Genomic DNA, 26,168 nt, shown 5'->3' with positions numbered 1-26,168 from the left:
TGCCCAAGTCAAAGAATCATTGGAGCAAAAAGTCATTGATAGTCAGAGATAAATGACACTAAGTAGCTGTAATTTTCCCCTTCCTGGAAGGGGCAAGTGAGGTGGTGAGAAGAGGAAATAATTAGACAAGTTGGCCCTGGCAAAATACTCATCACCTTCTTGCTACTCCCTAACTAGGCTCTGGGCCAGATGGTCCATTGGGGACTTTCTCTTTTCACTACAAACTAAGACCCTTAAGTGGTCAATTAATGGCCACTTAAGGGATGTAAAAAATAATTATCATATTCCATGCCATTTTGTCAAGCAATAATCTTGACTATTACTGAAGTTATGAATGGATAATAAAATGATTTTGATTATAGCACAGAGGAAAATATTAAGCCCTTTAACTCGATGCCAGCTCTACAAGCAGACTTTATTAGTGCCCCCACCACCTCTACCCCTTTTATGTATTCCAGCAAATTTTTGCCTTTGGGTTCTTATCCAATTTCCTTTTGAAATTCATGATTGAAATGGTCTCAGTCACCCTTTCAGGCATCACGTTCCAGACTGTCACCATGCAATGTGTAAAGAAGTGTTTTCTCAAGTTGCCCTTGGTTCCTTTTTCAAACATCTGGAGGGCATGGCGTTTGGTTCGCAACCCTTTCATCAAAGAAAACACTTTATTTTTATTTAACCTATCGGGACAATTCCTAATTCTGAGCACCTTTATCAAATCTTCGACCCTTTTCTTATCCATGCAACCATTCACTTAAACCTTTTCTACACACTTTGTAAAACCTTCATCTCCTTCTGCTAGTGAGTTACAACCAAGTTCTGCATATACTAGCAGCATTCTCTGATGCTGAATTATAACTGTCTTGAGCATGTTTTAGTATTTTCTCTTTTACTACAGTAAGGAACCCCTGAATATATCCGAAGAAGTATACTATGGCTCTGTTAATGTATTTTCAAGTAACGGAGGAGCTTTTATTTTAAAGCTTCCCATCTATTTTAATTGTTGGTAAAACAAGCGTGTCTCTGTCATCAAGCAGCATCACGAAGAAGAAAAAAATTACATGCCCTGCTTTTGGGCTTTTCTTCCAATCACATAGCATACATGGCTAAGGCCACCTTCAAAGTGTTGTGGGTAGGATTAGCTGGATTAGGGCTTCACTGAAAAGACCCACGCTGCTTTGGAGGAAGTCTCACTGTGGACTAGTTGAAAGAGACTTTTTTTGTACCTGTCCAAGCCACTCCTGCTTTTGTTACGAGGGGTGGGGGGAGGGGTAGCAGAGAGAAGTAAGTCCAAGAGGCTCATAAGTGCTCTCCAGCCAAGTGCTGTCAAAACATGTATTGGCCAGAATGTTTTTTTTGTTTTACATCATTGCTCATTCAGGCCCTTTCCTAGAACCACTTTCTGTGTTTTTAAGGGGAGCAGGGGGAGAGAGAGAGAGAGTGTGTGTGTGTGTATGCGCATGTTTGTGTGTAGGGGTGGCCCTTCCCCAGAACCACTTTCTGTGTTTTTAAGGGGAGCAGGGGGAGAGAGAGAGAGACAGACAGACAGAGACAGAGAGAGTGTGTGTGTGTGTGTATTTGTGTGTGTAGGGGGTGGTGGTGGGACAAGAGGAGAGAGAGAGAAACAGGCCTTTAAGAAAAGCTTTGTTGAAATTAAATCTTTCCATTCCCTGAATTGAGTAGCAGATGTGTGCTCCACCTCAGGCCCAATAGACTGGTCTCATCGAGCCTCCAGTGAATGAATGCAAGGCTTTGTCACTACCATGAATGTCGGTCAGAGATGTTCTGTAACAAACAGGGGGAGAAAAAGAACTCTCTACAACAAAAGCTGAAGACCAAAGCCTCTAAAAAAAATAAACCAAGGCAAGTGAGTGGGGAAGGAAAAGGCATGTATGTGCAGGGGGGTGGGGTTCCATGTAATACAGAAAATGATTAAAATCCTTGCAAAATTGTGAAGGGAAGGACGAAGTTGAGCAATTAAGGGTGCAAGGAAAGCGCTGCTGTCTAGTTTGTTTTACAAGCCTAAGTACTCAATTCCATCTGGCTTTAGCTGCTCTGTACTTAGATTCAGAAACCAAAGACCCTGACTGGGTTGAGGACAGTGTGACCCAAAGAGGTACAGCTGGGAACTATTGAGCCCTGAGACTCCTGTCAGCCTTGACATAAATTTCCACTGGTGCTGGCATTTACGCAGTTGGCATTTCCATATGTATAGACTTGCCTGTACTAATTATGCTAATCATCTCCTCTGTTGGCTCCTGTGAAAAATGGCCACATTAAGCACTCCAGTGCCTGCTAATGCGGCTTAATGTGTGGCTGAGATATACATTCATCCTGCTCTGAAAGGCAAAATTTTTCCACATTGCTGGCTTCATTCACGGAAAAAAATGAATTTGTTGAACTTAGATCAGTCCCTTACACCAAGGCGAGTGAAATACTGGCTGAAACCAAAGTGTTACTGTTGATTTTTCTCTCTCACTATCCTTTTTATTTAGAAAATAAACCCAAGATACACCCACTACCTATCAAAGTAATATACAAATCAAAAAAAAGGAATTCCTTTCGGCTTGCCAATCTTTCTTATTTTTTGGCAGTCAGAACTCTGCCATGGCAATGTACACCCTTCGTTTGTCACCACCACCCAAACCAAATCTGTTGCGAGCAAGCTTATTAATTTCATATTAGGTTGCTAAGAGAACCTATTTTAATACCATCTTTCATTCTAAACTCATCTGTCAAATGTAAGTTTATGGGTTTCTACATTAAAAAGAAACAATGCAATGGATAGTTAACCACAGCCTGGACTAATAACAATGAATACTTTTTTTTAAGCAAGTTTCTGTCTTAAAAATAGACTCCTATTAAAGATAAATAGCCTATGGGACAATCTGAAAGCTACAAGAGGATTGGGCAGGAGCCAACAACTCACAAATTTCTCACCCGAAAAATCTGGGACAGATGTGGGAATCCTACTTTTGGATGGGCACAGTCAATGGTGAGGATGGTGAGTGGTGGGATCGATGATGGGGGTGGGGGGAATGAAGTGAATGATACGTCAAACAATCCGAGCAATAACAAATCTGTCCCACCCACCTACACAGGCAGACAACCGTATGTTAGATGAGAACAGCTGATCCTAAGCAGACCAGCATGCCCTATGTTCCCTACACAGAATGCTACCAAAGCTCATCAGTGAACATGAATCCTATAGGTGCCAGTAGTTCAAAATACTGACACTCTATTGTCCACTGAATCATTGTGATTCAATAACTTCAGAGCACTTTGCCTCTTTATGACATAACTAATTCATCTGTGGTCTCTTATTTAACATACATACACAAACAAACCTTGCAGTCTTGAGTTAAAGGAGGTCTTTGTTGGATTGGCCTATTCTATCAACTTGATCTTTACATATGTTGCTATAGTAATCATAACCAAAAGCTTTGCTCATAACTTTTTAAAATCTGGTGTGAAATCTCAGGGCAGACAGTTGTACAAATGTTACATTGTGGTGATCCTCGCTTGCATTTCAAAAAACTTAGGAACATCAGACAGGAATAGATGTTAATAGAACAAGTGGATGTTAACAAATATTAAGCTTACCATAGCAGAGTTATTGAAAGCAAAGCATCAATATAAACTTACTTTTAAAAAAGCTGAAATATACAGGTTATTTCTTAAAAACATCACTGTCACCCAGTATTAAATGCAATTAGAATTACTATACTTCTTTTAATCCAGTTTAATTATCACACTGATTATTAATGGCACTATTTTAAATTAACAAATGTAGATTGAATCCCTGATAAAGATAATTTATTACAAAGTGTTTCCGAAATCTGAATTCACACTTTCAGTTGTATTGCCGAAATGATACCTGTCAAGATGGTGATAACATTAGAGTCTAAATCTTGGCGTATTAATTGTATCACTCTATTTAGTAATCAGCTATTACTTTATTGCCTTCCAGCTGGAATATGTTTTCTGTTTCTCAGAAACAGAATGAACAATATGAATATCACCAAGCTTCACCCAATACATGAAGAACTCACTCCCTCTAAACTCCTCAATGCATCTTTATCTTGAGCCCCAAGGCGATTGCCACTTTTTGTTTATACTTAACTGCTACTAAGGTATGTGGTTCCTCAGCAAGTTTATTTGTGTAGCTAGTGCCCCACAGTTCATGGGCCATGACTATAGCCGGTGTGAATAACACCACCATGAACTAGGCCTCCTGGTTGAATTGTTAAGAGGGACTGAGGAGTGCCTTACTTCACCTTCATCTGAAAGTGAAAAATGTTATACACTGTATCAAGGTAGCACAGCATATCTGGTGCTCCATTAGGCTGTAAGCTTGATTGTAAATCAACAAATCCCAAACAACTGATTTGTCTTGACTGTTCAGGATTTCTGTGTTTCTTGCTTTAGGAGAGAATGAATTTTTGTGCACTCCTTACAAAAGAATTAACAAGCCAAGAATGGGCTCAGCAAAGACATCATAAACTGGGATTTTCCACTTCAAACCCTGAATATGGACCCAGCATTTTAATATTCTGAGCATGGTAAGGTGGATCACATTCAACAAGGGAGGCATCTGGAACGGTGAAGAGGAAAATATTTTTAAAAACTTCCTGATCGCCTCTCTTGCTTGAGTGTCAATAGGAATGATGTTTGATTTGGGTGTGAAAACTGGATGAATAAGCAAAGAACCCCTCCCCCTTAATCTCTGAGGGCAAACAGACAACCAAATTGCTGCTGGTGTGGGGCAGGCAGAAACCTAATTACAACTAAAATGGTGTTTTTGCCAACTTTCCCCAAACACATGCAAATAAGGCACCAAAAGACCATAAGATGGGTGCAGATGTTGGCTATTCAGCCCCGCCATTCAATCATGGTTGATCAGATAACCCTCCCACTGACGCTACATACTCAAACAACGGTCAATATTGAACTCTATCTGTGGAATTTTGGAAGCAGTGGAGTTGAGTGGCAGGACATTAGTTCACAGCTCTGATTTACGTGCCAGGGAAGATCACAGTACAGACAACAGTGTGTGTTGCTCCATAAAGTATTGAGGTGTAAATCAAAATAGGAAACTAGCTTTAGATTGCTCTCTGACATTGTACTCTCCACATCAGCCACTTCACTTAGAAGCTGAAGGTTTTGGTTTTAAATTCTACTTCAGGATTTGAGCATATAATAAATGGAGATAGTGCCAAGGAAATTGCATAGCTGAGGACAATACTGCATTGTCTTTTAGATAAGAGTTTATATTGTGTTATTGACCAGGTTGATACAACATCCTATACGAGCTCTTGAAGGAAAGCAAGATACTCTGATGGCTTGGTCAACATACTCTATCCAATGCCACCAAACAGATTGGCTTTTCATGTTCTTATGTGTTGTTTACTTGATCGTGTGATGCATACATTGACTGACACAATTTCTTAATAACATATGGCTATATTTCAAAAGCAAAGTGTTGATTATGAGGCATTTAGTTTCTTCCTGACACCATGGAAGGTTCTGTATCAATGCAAGTTCTTTCTGCATGTAGCCCAGGCTCCTTCCCTCACTCATTGTGAGGTGAACACAATGGAGAGAACTGGAACAAAAGGTGCAGTAATAAATTTCAGCAACAGTTTTTATGACCCATGTAAATATACCTCTTGCAATGTGGACCCATGGTAAATAAAATCCTCAGTCACTGGCATTTCCCTTTCATTCCAGAGTGATCATTAAAGAGATCAGAGGACAGGAATACCATAGAGCATTTCTTTTTCACCCACAAGACATTACTTTATTTATAGCAATCACTAACATCATCGAGAAGAGTAAGTATTGCAGAAGCTGGAAACCTGACAGAAAATGCTAGACAAGCTCAGCAGAATCTGTCAGCACCTGCATAGAGAGAAATAGAATTAACATGTAAGATTTTCATGGTTCCCCCACCAGGACCACAGGGAAGCAGCAGTGGGAAAATCATGGGAGCTAGATCCCAGTTCTAGAAGTCCCACGTCCACTCCCAGTGGTGGCTATTTTCACCAGTACAGGAAAATGAGTTATCACCCCCCCCCCCCAAATCACCTGTTACTTAGAGTTGCCGGCACCATGGTAAAAATGGTCAGTCAGATCCTACATGATTCTCCACTACTGAGAAGGCCTGGGAGTACATCTGATGAGTAACATTGTGTGCTGTAACTTAGAGCCTGGGAGAGTGCTTTTTGCTTACAATACATTAGGAAATACTGAACCCTGAGGTTTATCCATGTTGTCCACAGGCAGAGTTGGCAGGGCTTTGAATGTACATGCTTTTTTTTTCCCCCAAATATGTGTTCAGCTTTTTAAAATATTTTATCTATTCTCATGGACATCTGAAGATACTGTAACCTGTTAATATAGGGCCAGATTAGAATGACAGATTGTGGAAGGTAGGGGGTTTGGTAATGGGATTTGACGGTGGATATATGGCTTGTGACTTTTCACCAAAACACAGATCTGTAATGTTAATTCCATTTCTCTCTTCAGAGATGTTGTGTATTTCCAGCATTTTCTGCATATAATTAGTTTGGTGTTTGATGGGTATAAATTTAGTTTCATTTACCACATAGAAACAAAAATATCCCATAGCTGGTGGCAATCCATATTGCATGTGTGTACTGGCAACTAAAGAGACACTTCCTGTATCGCCACCACAATTAGAACGCAAAGACTAAGTGGTATCACCTGGTGAGCTCCAATGACTTTACACGCCACTTGAAAATGCATTCAACTACATTAATTATTATCAAAAAAAGGTTTGCTGCTTCCTTGGAAGAATATAGTTTTCAGTTGTACACATAATGCAAACTGTCACAGGTAAAGCAGCAAGTGGGCCAATCAGTCCTTCAATTGCTCAATTAGATAATGGTTTATCTGCAACTCAAATCTACACACGCACTGCTGCTCAATGTCCCTCAAAGCCCACATCTAACAAAAATGTATCCACCTCAATCTTGGAAGCACCAATTACTCAGCTTTCTTGGGAGACAGAATTCCAAATTTCTTCGATTCTTTGAAAATGCTTCTTGATTGCACTGTTGAATCTCCTACTCTAATCAGGAATTTAAACCTTTTTCTTCTTGTTTCCCCACAAGAGGCGGTAGTTTTTCTGCAACAATACAGTCAAACTCTATTGGCATTTTGAACACTTCAATCAGATGAACCCTCGATCTTCTATATTTGAGGGAATGCAACCGCTCACTCTTGATATTAGATTACATAAACAAATATTTCACTCTTATGGAAATAGAAAGATAATCTTTCTGTATGCTGGCCATCATATATAATGGCCCAAATTAATCAATTCAAAAGTAAGTAAGACCAATAAGTCTGCATCTATTCTTCAACCTGCATGAAATATTATAAAAAGGAGGTACAGGATTTCTAAGTAATCAAATACAATTAATCTCAATATAATATTTGGTTTCTATATTTGAATGAGATTTTATGGAGGCACTTACTCAGGTAACTAGACGAGGTTTGAATATCTTGAATGACATGTTCCCTGGTTATATGCAATACATAAAGTGTGCTATATGTCCAATAATGATGAAACTAAATTATGCTTTTTGCATTGGCTGTTCAGTTTTTGACAAATTTTAGCACTGGAGTTAAAGGGAGTGCAACATCTTCTGGGAAAAATTTAAATTGAAAGGGATAACTTTTAACTATTTTGAAGACAAGGTTTTTATTAAGGACGTGTTTACCATGAGATTAGATATATATACAATGTTGATGAATTTGAAATTTAATGAACGGTTTGTATAAAGTGCTCAATATCAAATACCAAAAAGTATTGTTCAGTTCATTTCATTTTACTGCTGTTTTTTTAAAATAGATTCACACAACTTTTACTTTTTGTTCCCACCATCCCCTTTTTGACAAGATGCTAAAATATTCTGCTTATTTGCAGCCACTCTTCACAGATGCTGATCTGAATAGTCTGAACTGCCAGCATTTTCCCTATGTACTTTGTTTATAGTCAAAATTGAGACAGGAAAACAATTTTCTGTAGGTATTATGTCATCTTACCAAAGTCTCAATTTTTAAAAAAATGTCTCCCATCATCAAGACACATGAAATGTTTCTGATTGAAAAACTGCAAGTGAGAGATGAATATAACTTGACTGGCATCAGCTATCATCCTCCATCGAGAAATTTCTTTTTTAACCTCTTTTAAGTTGCAAATCTGATACTAAACAAGTACCCCCTCAACTGGGCTTCACTGCAGCCATCTCCTCTTCCAGCCTTCCCCTTTCTTCTCTCTAACAATGGTCCCTTCGGTCTATTATTCCCTCCATCCAAATCTTTCAATGCTTGAGCTCAGATGGCCAGCATTTTCTTTTCTTACTCAGTGGTTTTTCCAACAACTCATTTACATATTCTCTTCTTTTTTTGCCAAAAAGCCACAAATTCAAATTAAAGTTGCACATTCCCTGTTATGCTTAAGTCTTCTGTGGATCTATATTAAAATGCAGAACACAGAAGTTGTATGCTGCCAGTGTTTGCCCATCTGTAAGTAGCTCTTTATTCATCGAGTGTTATTAATAATACATATAATAATTGACAACATTGAAACAACCCAAATATGCCTAATATCGAATAATATCGTGTTGAAAGATCACTGCAATATGTTTTATAAATAAAATTAACAGATACATCAGTGAGAACTCAAGAGTCAATACAATTACTGCTTTCAGGCCATTCCCAATTACATTCATAATGATTGTAGTAAGATCTTTTAATCTTTGCATTCCTGCACCCTCCCCCTGGACCAACAGATGTGATGGAATCGTGCCCCCAACCAACCCACACAATGTCTGGAAAATGGGAATCACGCTGAAGTAGCTGGCCTTGTGTATATATATATTCATAATCTGCCAAATTCTCGCTATGCAAATGCTGCTCCTGCAATGAAACCGTCCTTAAAACCATTTTTAAAAGTTGCATGATTTTTCTTTCACTATTTTCTCCACATTGTTCTGGAACTGAAACTAAAATGGCCTTTTGGCTGCATATCTGCTGACGGCCAGCTTCCCACGCCTACATGGTGATCAGATGTCTGATTCTATATAGGTCTCCAGTCACCTGTAGGCAATCTCTAACAACCCAGGCAGTGGCAGGAGACAAGACGGATGTGGCTTCCTCGAAAGATGTTGCCAGATTTTTCCAATGCTCAGAGGACTGGACAAATGCGAGACAACAGATCAGCTACAACTAGTTGGGGAAAGGGAAAGTAAAGTACTGGTAGGAGTTGTAGGGCAACTCGATGACCCCAAACAAAGAACACAGCATCACAGCCTAAACAGGAGGCCTCACTGAGGAACAGCAGGCTGCAATCGCTTTTGATATCGGCATCTAAGAATAGTCATAAATAGCAAAATGCGGCTCTAAACATAAACAGCATAGAAAGCACGAAGGACAATACAGGCAAAAAAAATGTTAAAGCATTAATCACATTTTTTGACACAAACTCCAAAAGACCAGCTGAGATCCCAGCCTTGAAGCCTACCTGCCCACTGCAGTGAGGTGTACTCCTGAACTGTAAGTCCACCAATTTTGAATTGCTCTTACATTGTAATAATGTGGTTCGCCTGATAAGAACATGCATTTCTGGAATGTAAATTCGGGCCAAACACAGCAGTAATCATCACCAAATCTCACTCACAAAGGTCACGTGGATGCCAAGTGTGAGAAATAAAATCTGAGTCTCTACTGATCTTGAGGTTACAGTGGTCATTGGAGTCACAGGAATTCCTTTCTCTTTTTCTAATCTATGCTGCAACTGCCCTCAATGCATGATGCTGATATTTCATGGAGGAAAGAAACATCTTCTTTTCAGTTTCTCAGTATTAACATTTGTCACCTTGAAAAGCACAAATAATTCAGCAAAATGATGAAGAACGTTACAAAGCTGATTGAGTGTGAGGTAGCTACACTCCTCGCAACTTTAAGTATTGAGTCGGGTGTTGAGGTATTCACTTGAAGTCTCTTAAGCAGCCTTGTCTTTCTGTGAACTTACCCACTTCACCAGATTGCCCCTTTGGGCATCAAGAAGAAAAGCAAGAGCAGGCAAAAAGAAAAGGGACAGAAAGCAAAAGCAACAAAAGGCAGGAGAAAGAAAGATTCAGATAAGAAGACAAAGAGTGAGAGAAATACAAAAGTGGATGGAGAGACAGCTCAAAAGAGGCAGGAAAAAATGCAAAGAGGGAATCAGTAACATGGAGGCAATGCACATATGTGTGTGCTGTTGCTCAGCCACTTCGATGGTGAAATTTTTCATCAGGAAAAGGGTGTTATTCTATGTAACACACAAAGTATTATTGTGCAAAGGTGGCACTGTGTCTCTTTAAGGGCAGAAAGTGTAATTCTTAAACAAACACGGGCTGAGGTCAGTCAGCGTATAATTGTTTAGTTAAGGAATTTTGAAGCTTGGCAGGTGGTTGTCATTTTGAAGCTGTAATTCAGAAGAATGTAAGATTAAAACAGAGTGACATGTGGAGTGTGACGACTATGTACACTATACATGTGATTCGTACAACACTAAAAGGAAATACAGATATGTGTAATTCACGGTGAATATAACTTTCGATATTTAGCAGATCTCAATGATACTATAACATATTTATTAAGAGATGCTGAGGCCTCTTGGCTTTGGTATAACCAGCCTGGGGCTAAAAGCCAGCATGATATTTACATTTACTGTGTGCATAGAATGAGGATATTCAGTCCATCACACCTGTATTTCTAAGAGCTATACAGTTATAGTTTCATTCTCCTGTTCTTTCCCAAGAGATCTACAAATATTTCCATTTCAGATACAGTATAAATCCAATTATGTTTTTCAAGTTAATTTTGAATCTCCTTCTACCATCCTTCTCCTCAACTTTCCTCTGATTTGCTTTCCAAACATTTTAAATTTGTATCCTTAGGTTACTGATTCAAAGCCAGGGGAAACATTTTCTCATTAATTACTCTATCAAACCCCTCAACATTTTGAACATTTCAATCTCCCTTTAACCAGGCCTGCAATAAAGAGACAGCTTCTCCAGTCTGAATTTTTCATCCGAAAATCTGGACTTAAAATCGAAAAGCTGAACTCTTTCAGCTGAAAGCTGGTGATAAAGGTGTCTTTTTCAGGGTGGTAGCCAGTAACTAGTGGAGTTCCACAGGAGTCAGTGTTAAGACAACAACTATTCACAATATATATTAATGATCTCGACTAAGAAACTGAGGACACTGTTTCTAAGTTTGCAGATGTCACAAAGATAGGTGGAGGGACAGGTAGTGTTGAGGAAGTGGAGGAGGCTGCAGAACAACTTGAATAGACAAGGAGATGGAATACAATGTGGGAAAGTGTGAAGTTATGCACTTTGATAGGAAGAATAGATTATTTTCTAAATGGGAAAAAGCTTTTTAAATGTGAAGCACAAAAGGACTTAGAAGTCCTAATTCAGGATTCTCTTAAGGTTAACAATTGCAGGTTTAATTGGCAGCTTGGAAGACAAATGTTGGCATTCATTTCAAGAGGGCTAGAGTACAGGAGCAGGGACGCACTGCTAAGGCTGTATAAGGCTCGGTCAGACTGCATTTGGAGAATTGGGGCCCATATCTCAGGAAAGATGTGCTAGCAATGGAGGTGGTCTGAGGAGGTTCACAAGAATATCACGGGGACAGATATTTAAAACTGAGATGAGGAGGAATTTTTTCAGCCAGAGCGTGGTGAATCTGTGAAACTTATTGCTGCAAAATGCTATGGAGACCAAGTTATTGGCTGTATTTAAGACAGCGATATACAGATTCTTGATGACTAAGGGGATTAAGAGGTTATGGGAGAAGGTAGAAGAATGATGTTGAGAAATGTATCAGCCATGATCAAACTGCAGGGCAGAGTCCTATATCTTGTGCGGGTCTATGGTTTAACTCAAGGAAGTACAGGTCAGAGAATGGGACAAAATATACTCTGACAACTCAGTTCCCATTAATGCACTGGTATTGTCTTGCCCCTGACATTTTGAATTTTCTGCCTAAAATGCTCCCTTTTCTTCCCCTCTTAAAGATACTCTTTAGACCTATCTCATTGACCAAATATCTGGACAAATATTTCAATATTTCCATATGTGACTCAACATCAGGTTTAATGTATTGCCATTCCTTCGATATCTCTGGGTCAAATTCCTGAAAGTTCCACCCTAATGGCACTGTGGATCAACGTACAGCACGTAGAATCATGGAATCCCTACAGTGTGGAAACAGGCTCTTCAACCCAGCAAGTCCACACCGACCCTCTGAAGAGTATCTCACCCAGACTCATTCCCCTATTACTCTACATTTACCCCGACCAATGCCCTAACCTATACATCCCTGAACACTATTGGTAATTTAGCGTGGCCAATTCACCTAATCTGCTCATCTTTGGATTGTGGGAGGAAACCGGAGCATCCAGAGGAAACCCACGCAGACACGAGGAGAATGTGCAAACTCCACATAGATGGCCAAGTCCAGAATCGAACCTGGGTCCGTGGTGCTGTGAGGCTGCAGTGCTAACCACTGAGCCACTGTGCCACCTTGAACTGCAGCAGTTCAAGAAGGCAGCTCACCACCATCTTTTCAAGGGCAACTAGGCACAGGCAATAAGGCCAACCAGTCGGGACGTAAGTGAATTTTAAGAATTCATCACAGCAGCCACATGAGGAGGAGAAAATGTTTTTTAACTATCTAATAGAGTTGTCATTCATACACTTGCCACTTAAAAACTCGCATTCATAAAATCTATGCAAGAGTTTTCAAATCCCCACAAGTGGCTAATCTCTTATCAAAGAAAACGTCAATTCAGTTGCAACGATAATGACACTCAATCCTTTAATCATCTCTTTAAGATGTCAATCAAACTGTGAATTCAGAATTCCCTGCTAGGATAATTGTAGAGTTTTCCTAACAGTCATGATTCCTTAATGTTAGCCCATGAGAAATTTCCCAAAAACTACTATTTAAACTGCATAACCAAATACAACTCCACTCTAAACTAAGTCTACCCATCAAAGCAGTCCAACAAAGGTTTATTTTTAAGTAGTCACTGTCACCTTCAACTTCTCTTACAAAGCTGAAGAGTGGGACATTTAATAAATCTAAAATTAAAACAATTATGCAGCTATATCCACTCTAAAAAGGCATTTATGTCCACTCTATCAACTTGTAGCTCTCACAGTGTGAATGATGGCCCATGTACCAATCAAGACATGGTCAATGTGAACTCAGTGCTAAGTTCAAACAGCTCTGCTAATTTTGGGTTTCCTACCTGTGTGAATCACATTCTGCTTCCATTTCATCTTTTCACAAAAGTAGATCTGTCAGAAATAAGGTTGGGACTTTAAAAATAGCAGGAGAAAGCCAGATCTAAAAGGTCTGTGGGGTCTTCGGATTCAACAAATATCAATTTAAAATAAATTGTAGCTTCCACTGGAAGAAGTGAGATCTTCTGCATTCTGGAGAATGGTTCACCTTTTGTGACTTCCCTTGTGACTTTTCCACAATTGCAAACACATACACCATCAGATCACATACAGCAAGTTCCTTCAACAAGTTTTGTTGTTACCTTTCTGGGTGACACTCTCAATGTAATAATAAACCATGGGCATTTTTATGGCCTAGACCTCCATCAACTAGCGTCTGTTAGAGGAAAAGATTAATGATCAACTGGATAGATTGCCGAGAAGTAAGTCTGAAACTAGAACATTTGAGTAATTTAAACATAATGCTCTGTATTGTGTAAGAATATAACAGGCATGGCTGTTCAGTTATGCAATGTTAGATATTGAGAATGACAACCAGGTAACAGACTCAAAAGTGACTTTCTCACTTGTTACTAGACCTGACCCATATTCCAGTCCACATTTCTCTTCCTCCAACATCTATTAGGTGATATCATTCAGAAAGCTATGACTGTGTTCAATGACCAGGCAACTCCCAGAAGACCCCAATGATGAGATCAAATGAACTGAAGTGCCTTTATTCACAAACTTGACTAAAAATGATGAGGCAGTGAATTAGATTTCAATCAATTATTGTGCTTTTAAAAAAATTTTGCTTAGAAAAGGTATTTATATGAAGACTAATTGCTGGTTCCCTCATTCACATACAAAATTCTAGGTGAAGATCACCTATAGTACAGAAGGCAAAGACAGGCCTGTTGTTATACTTCAAATGGGTAGCTATTGAGAGTTTTAGAACACAGTGAGCACCCAAATACTCGAAAAATATTTATTAAGATTCAAATAAAGATAGAACATAGCATCTCTAGAACCAAGCAAATAAACCAAAGAGTTAGTGGAGCAATTAAGAGACTGAACCACTGTGGTTTCTTTTCACAAAGTCTCATACGCTTGTGTGTGAACTTTTAGTTGAAACCAATTAGGAAGAACCTGTCAAATGGCATTAGGAATGTCTCTAAGATTGATGCTGAATAATGACATGTAACTCTTCCAAATTTGCAACACATCTTTGCCAGTTTCCCAGAACTGTTGGATAGCCTCATTTCTTATGATTATGTGTACATAACATGCTATAATTGGTAAAGGTCTGATGATCCTAACTGGCACTTAAAACAAATTATGAAATGCAGGAAGCCTGAATTCAAAATGAACTGACAATATCAGGTGTAAATTATTTTTCAGAGTCCTGATGAAGAACTCATGTCCAAGCTGTTAACATGTCATTTTTTTCTATAATTTGATTAACCTCTTGTTACTTTCCATCATTTTCTGTTGTAATGTTCATACTATTTCCAGTACGGTAGTGAAATAGAACACAACATTGTTCTTACACTGATCAGAAATCCTAACCATATTCTGGTTAGGATTTGTGATTTACCATAATTGCTGTCTTTTACTGTCCGCCATGACACCAGCTTCAAGCACACAATGAAGGTCAGGAAAGATGCTTCTGCAAACTCCTCATCGTGCTACTTTGAATAACTGAATGGAATGCAATGTGTTTAAAAAAGTTGTGCATGATTCTGTGATTCAGATAATTTCAAATTTGGTTTGATCATTTATGGTATCACCTTACTATATCTTTAATTTTACCTTAAATGCAGCTTGTAGATTTAACTACACAATGACTAATGGACCAATTTTAATGTTTGATCCACTGCCTATGTTTTGCCCCCAATTCTACTATAACTCTTCATGTATTATAACATCACCTGGCACTGCTAATGGTTCAAATTAAAACCCAAATCAAAATTAAAAGACCTTGGCTTCAGATAAAAGATTATTTCCACACATTTTTAAAAATTAACAAAATTGAAATTCCATGGAATCCAAAGTGACAAGAGATTTCCTTAATATTCTCTTAATATATTTGCCCTCAATAAAAGAAATCTTACTTTGTGCAGCAGTGTGAATACTGCAAGGGAATACACAATACACTGAGGTCTCCTGGGCACGTATTCAACAAAAACTATGGGTTACTTTCCAGACAGATTGTAATCAACTCAAAGATTTGCCCAGAGTCCTTTCAACACTGCTTAACAGAAAAGTGCAGTATTTGTGAGAAACTGGCTGGTGAACCACTTAAACCTGATTCAGATAGCAACTCTTTGAACAAGCCATGGGGGGGATAGCAGAGTCTCTGGCTTCACCAAAACAAGTCTCTGTTCCTTAAATGCAAAATATCCACTCTTCAAAATCTTTACTTGTATTCTTTTCATGTTAAATTGGAAATACTTGCATAGATATATGTTTTCTTCAAAAGTTTCTGGTTTGCTGAAAGTTTTACCAAAGTTGACATTCCAGTTTCCTTAAATCTTTAGCATTGTGCATAACGTCTTAGATTAACTAAAATCATCCTGAGCTTTTCATAGCATTTACTACATAGTGGCTACATGGTAAGACATGTGCAAAAACTTATCTAAAGAAATCAGAGGTTTAAGAGGACAATGCAAAGTCAAAGAAAAAGAACCTGAAAAACCTACACAGGAAAAAATTAGATAAACCACATTAAATAATAAATGGAGCAAAACTGAATCATGATTGGACAATGATTTAACCAATCTGGTTAGTATCCTCTTTCATTAATGGCACATATAACCTGGGTTAGGAAAAACCATAGGTTGTAACCTTTTGAAGCAGTTCACTGCACTTCATGTTTATTGTATGGTTTATGGCATTGTAATTGTGGTTACTTATTTTCTGGGGTAAGTTGGCTGGATGGCTGGTTTGCAACACAGAGTGATACCAACAGTGTGTGTTCAATTCTCACACTGGCTGAAGTTAGCATAAAGCAGTCTCCTTCTCAATCTCTCACCTCACCTAAGATGTGTTGACCCTCAGGTTAAACCACCACCAGTTGTTTCTCTCTCTTTAATGGTCTACTAGGACTATGGCAACTTTACCTTTAGTTATCTTCTATAATGACCATCCACTTGTGTTAACAGAAACATTCTGTTCACTGCCATCTATTTTCTACACACCATTGCCTTGAATACAAACAAGTCTCATTTTTTTTTGCTTTAAAATATACATCTCAAATAAATCAGATGCTGCATTACGAGTCACTGCAATGCAATTTATATGTAGAAATATGAAAAATGACAGATGTGATAAGTTATCAATCTTCTGAAGCCTTTAAGCTGATGTAAGTTCTTTAAAAAGTAACTTAATTGGAAACGAAAAACATTTGTAAATAAGCACAAACACACAAGTGCAACAAAAATGAAAGGAATTGCAAGTCTGACCAAGACTGTATGAATGCAAGTTTTCTCACAGTGATCTCCACTAACAGATGGCTATAGGTGGATGCACTGAGGAAATGAGGAGACCAATAGCATCGTCTGCTGGCAAAGTACAAGGTGAGTGACTCGCTGGAGAGATGTTGGTGGGTGCAGAGGGGGTGAGGGAACTTACAAAATTCATCACACCTGTTTCATAAATGCCTGATGACATAGAACCAAGATTTAAAAATAACAATTTCAAAAATAATGCTGCTTCAGTTCCATAAGAGTACTGCTATCTTTATTCAAATCAGAGTGTTAAACATTTATATTAGAGCACATAATATTAAGATTACTTCTAACAGACAAATGTTTAACAACGTTGCTTGACATTGATTTTAATACAGGCAAGGTGGTTTGTGCTCCACAAGTGCAAGTTATTGGTGGTGACTTTTATTAAATGGGAGACAGACGAAAAACAGATAAGCAGGACAAAAGTCATCCACTGACAGTGCCAACCATAATTTCTAGAACTGCATTTTTATAACCACCAAATCTTATTTAAACCAAAAGTGCTACGCAGCACAAAACCAATACCAACACAACTAAAAGAGTTGGCATATCTTACAATTTAAGCACCATTTTGATAAAAGAGTTCAGGAGAACCTTCCTGTTGTTAAAATTCCAAGGCATTAATACTGAGAAGGAAAAGCCCTAAATGTTTATTTGTTACAGTAAACTAATAGTCATGTTTTCTTTTCTAATCCTATACCCACATCACTGTTTTTAAGTGACAAGAAACATAAAAGGCAAATAAAATGAAAATTTGTTTTTAATAACATAAACTTTAATTTCACTTACAAACCAAAATCTACAATGTTCCTCAAAGGGTTAACATTATTTACTGTAATTTGTGCAGTTCTTGCAAACACAGCCCATTAAATGAAAAAAAAAGATGCAGCACTTCAGGACATAAAAGTAAGAACAGCTGCTCTTCCCTGTGGTGTTGTTTCTAGAAAAAACACTTTAAAAAAAACTAGATGAAAAGAATTAGGAGAGGCATCAGTCTCCTCTTTTTTCTTTTTCCAACTGCTGTGAAAACCTCGTGTGCAAACAGGTGGGTAAACTTTAATGGCATTCAGGTTTCGTAAGAGAGGTTCCCTCTATTGTTGAATGGAGTCCAAGAATAGTTTGGGACCACACACACACGCACACATACATACATACACAGCTCTATACAGGGTCAATAGCTCAAAATGGCGTAAATTTCACACACCACATCTGCTCCTGGGAGGAAAACAGCAGAAGATTTTCGGGGCTGGGGGTGGGAATCGAAAGCAGGGCTTAGAAAGGGTCGGAGTGTGAAAACTGAATTAAACACATGGCCCTGAACTGTCTGTAAAAGAGAGTGGGGGGAGTATCAGGAAACATAACACACAGGAAGGGGAACGGAGAAAGTCATGGAGAGAGAAAAAACTCAGTCAAAGGTAGCAATTAGCATACAAATGTTAAAATAAAAACAGCACAGTGTGGGAGAGACCGGAAAAATAGGAAAGGGATTTGAGAGACAGAAAAAGGACACACAAGTAGCTTTACAGTTTAAAAAAAAACTAGACAAATTAGATGCAGTTTACTACTTGAAACGGCTACAAGCGGAGCCTGCAATAAACCACTCAGTACTGCTGTCTAAAGCTATGTTACATTTCTACCAGTAGATGACTATGTTATTGTAAATGAAGTTTGGAAGCTTAGTGCTACACAAGATGAACATGGCTGCTTCAAAGCAGATTTAACCCTTTGAGGCCTGGAAGTGTTTGCGCATCCAATTTTTTTTCCTCAGAAATACTGAGTTAGAAAGTACAACTTAATTTTCAACTTATGAATTTAATCTTTTATTTTAAAATGGTATTTTGAATACCTAAAATTATATTTCTGTAAAAAAAACACAAGTTTTTGGAACTTATGGAAAATCACTTTAAGGGTCATCTGACAGAAATAGATAAAGTCTCAGTGCGAAGTGTTAACTATTTGCAGAATTTTAATCATCTTTTTCCCCAACTAGCATTTTATTAGATTAATTCAATCCCTAAAAAAAACTGCTTTTAAATTGAAATGCCCAACCATACTGATGCCATTTTTAAAGTCGACTTCTTTGAAGCAAAGATCAACAATAACAACTTGGTAACAAGTATTGTGACTGCTTGGTTGTTGTGTCATCTTCTTGTTCACTGATCTGGCAATGTGTTTTGTAACACAATGTACTTGATATGAATGACTCCTTAATAAGAATTATTTTCACGGAGAAACAAAATTCCACCAAAAGCTTGATGGTAACTTCAGTGTCTTTATTGATAGAAAATTAACAGAAATAGAATTTGAGGACATAATGTGTTGTATAATTGATGAAAAATATCTTTCTCTGGCATCAGATCAGGTAAGAAAAAATATGCAAAGTAAGGGATAAAAGTTTCATATTTCTGATTGCTTGTTCATCCTGCCATTTTGATGTCACTTGTTGCATTGTATTCATTCCTTGCACAGCTACAACAAGGACACCATCTGGAGCACTCCGACAACCAGGAATAATGGTGGGAATGACAACAGATGGAATCTTTAACAGCAAACCAGTTAAAAGCCATTTTATGGGCCCTCACACATTTACAACTTCAGATTTTTAGATGACTTTGCAATGTATTCCCTTCCTCCCATCAAGGTCTTTTACCATGAAGAAATCCTGGACAAGTTCACAGTCCAGAGATTTTAGATAGTGCCGCTTAAATACGAACAGAAAAGAGTAAATGGAACCAATAGAGCATCAATTCAGCAATGTAGAACAGATACCAACAATCCTCTGCTTCTATGTGAGGAACAATAAAACCAGTTGACTCGTGAAAGCAAACTTTGCATCAGCTGGTTTTTCTCAGCTCATCTACAGTTCAAACCAAAATAAAATACTTAAAAGCGTTGCTTTAATTCAACCAGCACAACAGAAAAACCTGAAATAACAGCACTTCATCATAAACAATCAAGGAAATATGTCACTAAACAAAGATTACAGTTGATCATGGCAATATCTGCAGTGAAATAAGGAATTGGTCTGAATGTGTATTAGTGATGTAACTGGTTTTGCAAAGATCATATTTGCACAATTGGGATTGACTCAAGGATGGAGGTGAGGTGATTAGTTTGGCTGGCTAAGGTATTTCAAGGGCTATACATTTGGAAGCAGTTGTCAATATATTCTGATGCAATGATTAGAAGAGACAACCTGCATATTATGTTTAGGATTAATCAGAGGCAAAAGCAGATTGGACTGAATCTGGGCCAGAGGAGGATGCTTATAATGTTGAAGCAAATAGAAATATGCAAATTGTGTATTTATGATAAAAGACAATGCAAGTACTGTCAAGTTTAGGTGCATTAGGCTCTCAAAGAGGTGATACATGATCAAATTTAATACAGTAAAGATAACTATGATAGAAAACATAATTGCGAAAGTAAAGCCTGTGTCACTTGCACATGCTTTCATTTCCAAATTTCTGAATGTTGTCAGTCTATTTGCTTTGAGTTATTGTCATCACGTGTACCTGAGTACAGGGAAAAGCTTTGTTTGCAAGCAGTACAGGCAGATCATAGTAAGCAAGGACATTCAGATCATAGGGTTAGACATACAGACCATCGAGTCTGTTTGCACTAGGATATTTGTTTCTTTCTGCTTAACATGTTTGTTAGTTTTTACTTGGTCTTACCTTCCACCCAAAGCTGTTCGATGTCGGTCTCAATGCTAGCAACCCTCAGGCCAACAGCAAAAGCTCCAAAAACCAAAAGCCCAATGAAGAGGAACTTGCCACAGTGCCGCTGGATGCTGCAGCCCAACCTGAAGAGCAGGGCCTGGAAGTGGGCTCGGAGCCAGAGTGGAGCCCGCCGCCCCTCTGCCTTTCCCTAGGGAACAAAGACAAGAGTTGTGTCAGACCAGGGGGTTTATTGGATGAAGGGAAGAGGAGATGATGAGGTAAGGTAGCAGAAAAAGAAAACATAAGGTGAGAGTGGCTGCAGAGAGAAGGGCAAAAGAATGTGGGGATAGGGAGAGAAGTGACAAGACAAGCAAAGGGGGAAATAGTTGTGAGAGGGAAAGGGAGAAGAGAGAGAAATAAAGGGAGAGAGGAAAAGATTTGCTTAGGAATTCTAAGGGTAAATGAGACAGGGAAAAAAGATGGGAGGGAAGGCAAAACTGGGAAGAGGTAGACAGGAATTCTGAAATGGAAAGCAAAGACATGGACAGAGTGTCAGAAAGAGAGAAAAGAGCAAGACTAAAGGAATGGAAGAAAGATCGATATTAGAGAGCAAGGATAAGGAAGTCCGGTTCAGAGAAAGTGAGAGATGTAACCGCAAAGATAATGGGAAGAAAACAGAAAATGGTTGAGCAAAAACAACAGAAAGAAAAAGGCAACAGTAAGGAACAAAAGATTAGGAAGGATAATAGACATAAATATAGAATAAAAGGGAATTAGTTTCCTTCTGTCTTATTTCTAATAAAATAGCAGGGGGGGGGGGAGAAGAGAGAGATCTGAGAAGTGAATAATGAAAGAAAACAGTTAAGAGAAAGAAGATATGAACTTCAGTAGCACTTACAAAGTGGACATTGGAGAGAAAAATAAATTCAATTCACATCATTTCCCCCTCCTATCTGCTACACTCGTCAATTTTTTTCTCTTCCTTCTATAACGTATCATTTCATTCTACTGTTCTGTCCCCGGGTTCTGTTTCCTTCACTGTTCTCCCGTTACATTCCTTTTTTCCAGTTACCACGTCCTTCCAAATCTCCAATTTCCCCTGGTTTCATGGCTCTCCTTCAGCCTCCATTCCACCTCTCTCGCTTCTGTCTGCCAGTCCTTTCATTGCTGTTGCCAATCTGCCTTTCACTCCAGGACATTTTCTCATGTTTCCTCTTTTGTGTCCTCTCGGCTTCTCCTTCCGTCAACTCTGGTCCAATGCTCATTGGCTGGACCCGTGTCTCCTTCTTTAGAATTGTCAAGCTCCTGTATGCTCAGGCTCCTCGCTTTCCCTTCCTTTCTCCCCCAGCGAGAAGTTGCTCTCCCCGCAAGACACATTAGCCACCATTACCCCCCTCGCCTCCCCCCCCCCCGAGAAACTGCCTGCACTTCGTTCAATAAAAAAATGCTGACATTATTCCAAGGCTTTCACAAGTTCAGCGTTCAATTTGCCAAATAATCGCAGTAACAAACTTAGCAGCAACATCGCAGCCTCTAGGTCAACTGCACACAAGGTAAGCCAGATACACACATGCACACACCTGTATGTGCACTTCCTCACACATACACAGACTCTGTAATAAACATACCCCAGTCAAACCCCACGCACCTTCCTCACCCACATCGGCATTGCCTTGTTAGCTGTACACACCGTCAGCCAACAAATCTATCTCTCTTGTGGAGTGAAAGCCATTTCTGAAGACTTTTCTGACAACTTTCCCCTATACTTTCAAAACAAACATGATTCCTGGGAGAAATGCAGTTTCTAAACCAGTGAAGAAATCTCCCAGTAAAGTGCCTGAATCTGTAAAGGGTTATTGCTACAATTAGCCCTGGCGTTATCACTGTACGAATGCATGTTTTCTATTTGCAAGGGAGAAACTTAACAGTAAGAATATTCTTTTTTTTGTTGTTTCTCTGCACCTTGGAGATCTGTTTCAATGCAAAAGCAGCGTGGCAGTAGCTGGGTCTCCGCAGCAGATCCGAGCAAGCGGCCGGGCTTTGGTGACTGTACCTCGGGGGCTGAGCTCCATCGCTCCGGGGAGGCTGAGAGACTGAAGCCATGGCCCTGGAAACCAGTCGCGGATCGTTCGGTTCAACAACAACAACAACAGGAATAATCCCCCAAAAGTGACAAGAAAACCAGCTGGCGAATCCCTAGTCTCTTCCTGAGCGAAAGTCTGATATTTCCATTCCAACATTTCGCGCAGGAATCCTTGAGGATCTTGACTCTACATCCACGTGTAGTTTTTCTATTTTCCTTTCCCTCTCTCGCTCCCCTTGCTCCGTCCTTCTAACACCACGGAACTTGCAAAAATAAAAGAGAAAAATTCCCCCTTCTTTTCAGCTCAATCTTTCACTTCTGTCCCCGATCTCACACATCCAGCATTTGGAGAGAAAAACCCGCCTCCAGCCCATCAAAAAGAGTTGATGGAAAGTCCTCTCGACCGGATTCCCATTGGCTAAGGAAGAAGCAAATTACTTAGCAAACATCCACTATTATTAGCTGCTAAGCAACAGCTCACCAAAGTGGACGGACCACCCAAGCTGCAGAAGCATCAATGGGAGGTAGCGAGGACCTCAGCATAGGGATCTTTCCAAACCCTAGCATTTTTAAAACGAAAAAGAAACAAGCTTCCAATCTGATACGCGAAGCTGCCAGCTAAACACGATCCTGTTAAGGTACAGGGACACATAAAGATCTTTATCGCTGCAAATAAACTTCGCTAAAGAGTTCCTCTTTACAAAATAACATGAAAGTAGTGGGAACAGCCGCTCTCGCTCTCTCTCACACGCACACAGCCACACACGTCTGTGTATGTGTATTTATATTAGGTATGTATGTATGTATATATAAAACGCCGTGAATTGCCTCGTGAGGTACCCGGACCCCCCACACCCCCCTCCCCTTAACCCAACAAATACATGGGAGGTCCTGGTCGAATTCTGGAGACTGCATAAATAAACCATGGGCAACTAGATCTGAACAAACGTTGTCCAGAAATCTGCCATTGCTAATGCTGTTAATAAAGTGGAGCGAAAATGAATGAGGGAAACGTGTACTGAAACTGCACCCAGCTATTTACAATGCCGGGAGATCTGAATATTTTATTGGCCCGGGGGGTAAAAATTGATGCTACTGAAAGGGGAAAATAGATGGGGCTGGGGACAATTAATGCAATTATTACAGTTTTCAAACGCATAAGTGAAAGTAGATCGCATTCCTTTAAGACGTTCATGTCACTCAAAAGAGCAACATTCCTCACCAAAACGTACACAACATAAAACTGGAATAGGGAGTACAAAATAAGAGTGAATGTGTGTTAAAGATTTCGAATCAGACGGGGATGGATGTGAGACATGGAGGCTTTTGTAAGCAGAGAGACGCGATATAACTTTACATAAATGTCTGCATTGTCTATGATTTCAGAAAATGTTATTTTCCTTGCAGCCAGCAGCTGCACTGTTTTTCCTTCCCTGAAGCTTGTTTACCAAGCGGCTGAAATGCTGTGGAAACGCTGACTGGCCGCCTTCACAAAAGCATGTGTATATGTTAACATTACCAGTGTCCAACATTACCTTAAAGGACACACATCATGCCACCCACCAGCACTGATAGGATTAATTATGATAATTTATTTCTTTCCCCCTTTGTCGATCTAATGAATGGTCTTCTTTAAGATTTTTAAGGTCTTTTGTTTGTCTTTTAAGGATGTATTGTAGGATTGTAGATAGCAGGTGGTTATTCCAAACCCGCCTTTGTCTCCATTTGGGGGGGGGGGGGAGACAGAGTTTCGGCCGGACGTGTGTTTAGTCCGAACTTGATTCTCTTACAATCCTGTTAAAATGTAACAGCAGAAATAGCGTGAACCCTGTCCACTGTGGAGGCTGTTTCACAGACCCTTTTAAATTGTTGCAACTCCCAACCCTAGCACCGCAGAATATTTTGTAACATAGTAATGTTACAATGTTGCTAATATTTCCAAATATTTCAGTATTCCTCTCCTTTAAGTTAACAAACGTCTTTTTAAGCATCACTGCTTGTAAATCATTAAACTTGAAATGGTTGGATTATTGCAATAAAATCTGAAATAGAAGCAATTGGTTTTTCTTTCGCGGATTTGTTCGCTTTGCTTGATATTAAGAGGTGTGTTCCACCTACAAGTTTAACAGGGATGGATGCATATAAATTACACGCAGTGTCCCGGTCCAAATGCTCTCCAATTAACCTTTATAGTAACTGAGAGACGCAGATTGAGCACAGGCGCCCGTCTGTGCAGCTGGAAGAGCCGGTATCAGCTCCTGGAGCGCCCTCTTCGGGTATTTCCGATCTCGAACTTAACCATTGCCTTCACCGTCTGGAGCTCCTTTACCGAGCTGCTCCCGTTCCGCCGGCGTTACGCGCGTAATTGGAATTTTCCGGCGAACTTTCCAACACTGGCGCAGGGGGAGCAGTTGAGAACAATTTCACAGCTGTCGATTTATTCATGTGTGTTATCTTTTTGCGTCAGTCAGCCACTCCTAACCCTGTGGATATTAGACGGTAGTTGATAGTGGTAGGAGTTAGACATCAACAATCCGGGATTGATGATAAAAGTTGAGGTATTATCTGCTATAAGCCAGCAGCAGTGGAGTGAGATGAGCACGGTAAGAGTGACTGGGGATAGTTGGACCCAACAGGAGAAGTCGTCAGGACAAAACATCTAAGGACAAGTCCTGGAGATCAGGACTATCACACGATTGTTTCTTTGGGGAGATTGTTAGGTTGACAGTGGCAGAGTTGGGGGAGGGGTCACCAAAGGTGAAGCAAATGGGAAGTTGTCAGAGAACAGTGAGAAAAAGGGGCACAGGTGGGCAGCGTGGTGAGACATGGTGCAGCTGTCGAGAGAGGGTTGGGTAAGGGACAAACTGGGTCGGAGAGAAAACCTGTTAAGTTGTCAGAAAAGACCACTATTACAAAGGTAAATCTAGTCCTTCTTTATCTATACAGCTCGTTACCTCCTTAAAAACCTGTAATAAATTACTGGTGATTTCCAGTAATACCAGTAGGGTATATGGTTGGACCTTCAGTTAGAATGGTGCCCCATGTTCCTGATGAAGCATATTCTGTCTTCGGAAGAAGTTACCGAAAACTTGTCAAGACTCATTTATTATAATTAACAATCACCCAAATTGGTTTAAAAATCTAATCTATTTTGAATTATGCTTTTCTGAAAAATAAACAGTTCCATATGTTTTAATATGTTTGCAATCTGTTTATTAATCAAACTGTGTTCATTCCCTACACCAAATAACTGGAGTAGCTAATGGGATTAGAAAAAAGAAACAAGACAGTTGACAACATTTTTTTAAAAAATGAGGAAGAAGTCAATTAAAATTGTGTTTATAATAATTTAAAGAAAATCTTCATGAATTAAATATTTGATACTTTTAAAAAATGGTGATTTTATTGATTTTTTTTCTCAATTAACACATTAGAAATGTGACATTTATGAAATATAGTGGACATAGTGCTGAATGGAAGATAGATTTTTAAAAATTCTTTCATGGGATGGGGCCATCACTAGCAAATGCAGCATTTGGTGTCCATTGGTAATTGTTCTTCAGAAGGCAGTGATGGTCTATTTTCATGCAGTCCACCCAGT

At 39.2% G+C, this 26,168-nt stretch overlaps 1 protein-coding gene across 1 annotated transcript in view; it reads right to left on the bottom strand.

The window, feature by feature from the left end:
• ptch2 (patched 2) overlaps window positions 1-23,057 on the bottom strand; it is a 107,419-nt gene extending 84,362 nt beyond the window's left edge. The window contains exons 1-2 of the mRNA XM_043699052.1: window positions 22,447-23,057; window positions 20,500-20,692 (exon numbers count right to left, since the gene is read on the bottom strand). Of these exons, the coding sequence (XP_043554987.1) occupies window positions 20,500-20,692; window positions 22,447-22,587 (334 nt within the window). The 5' untranslated portion in view covers window positions 22,588-23,057. The remainder of the gene's footprint in view (window positions 1-20,499; window positions 20,693-22,446) is intronic.
• Window positions 23,058-26,168: the final 3,111 nt, after the last annotated feature.

The sequence above is a fragment of the Chiloscyllium plagiosum genome, chromosome 11 (assembly GCF_004010195.1).
Source record: "Chiloscyllium plagiosum isolate BGI_BamShark_2017 chromosome 11, ASM401019v2, whole genome shotgun sequence".
NCBI lineage: Eukaryota > Metazoa > Chordata > Chondrichthyes > Orectolobiformes > Hemiscylliidae > Chiloscyllium > Chiloscyllium plagiosum.
Note: the sequence above shows the minus strand (reverse complement) of the source record. Positions and strands in the feature narration are given on the sequence as shown.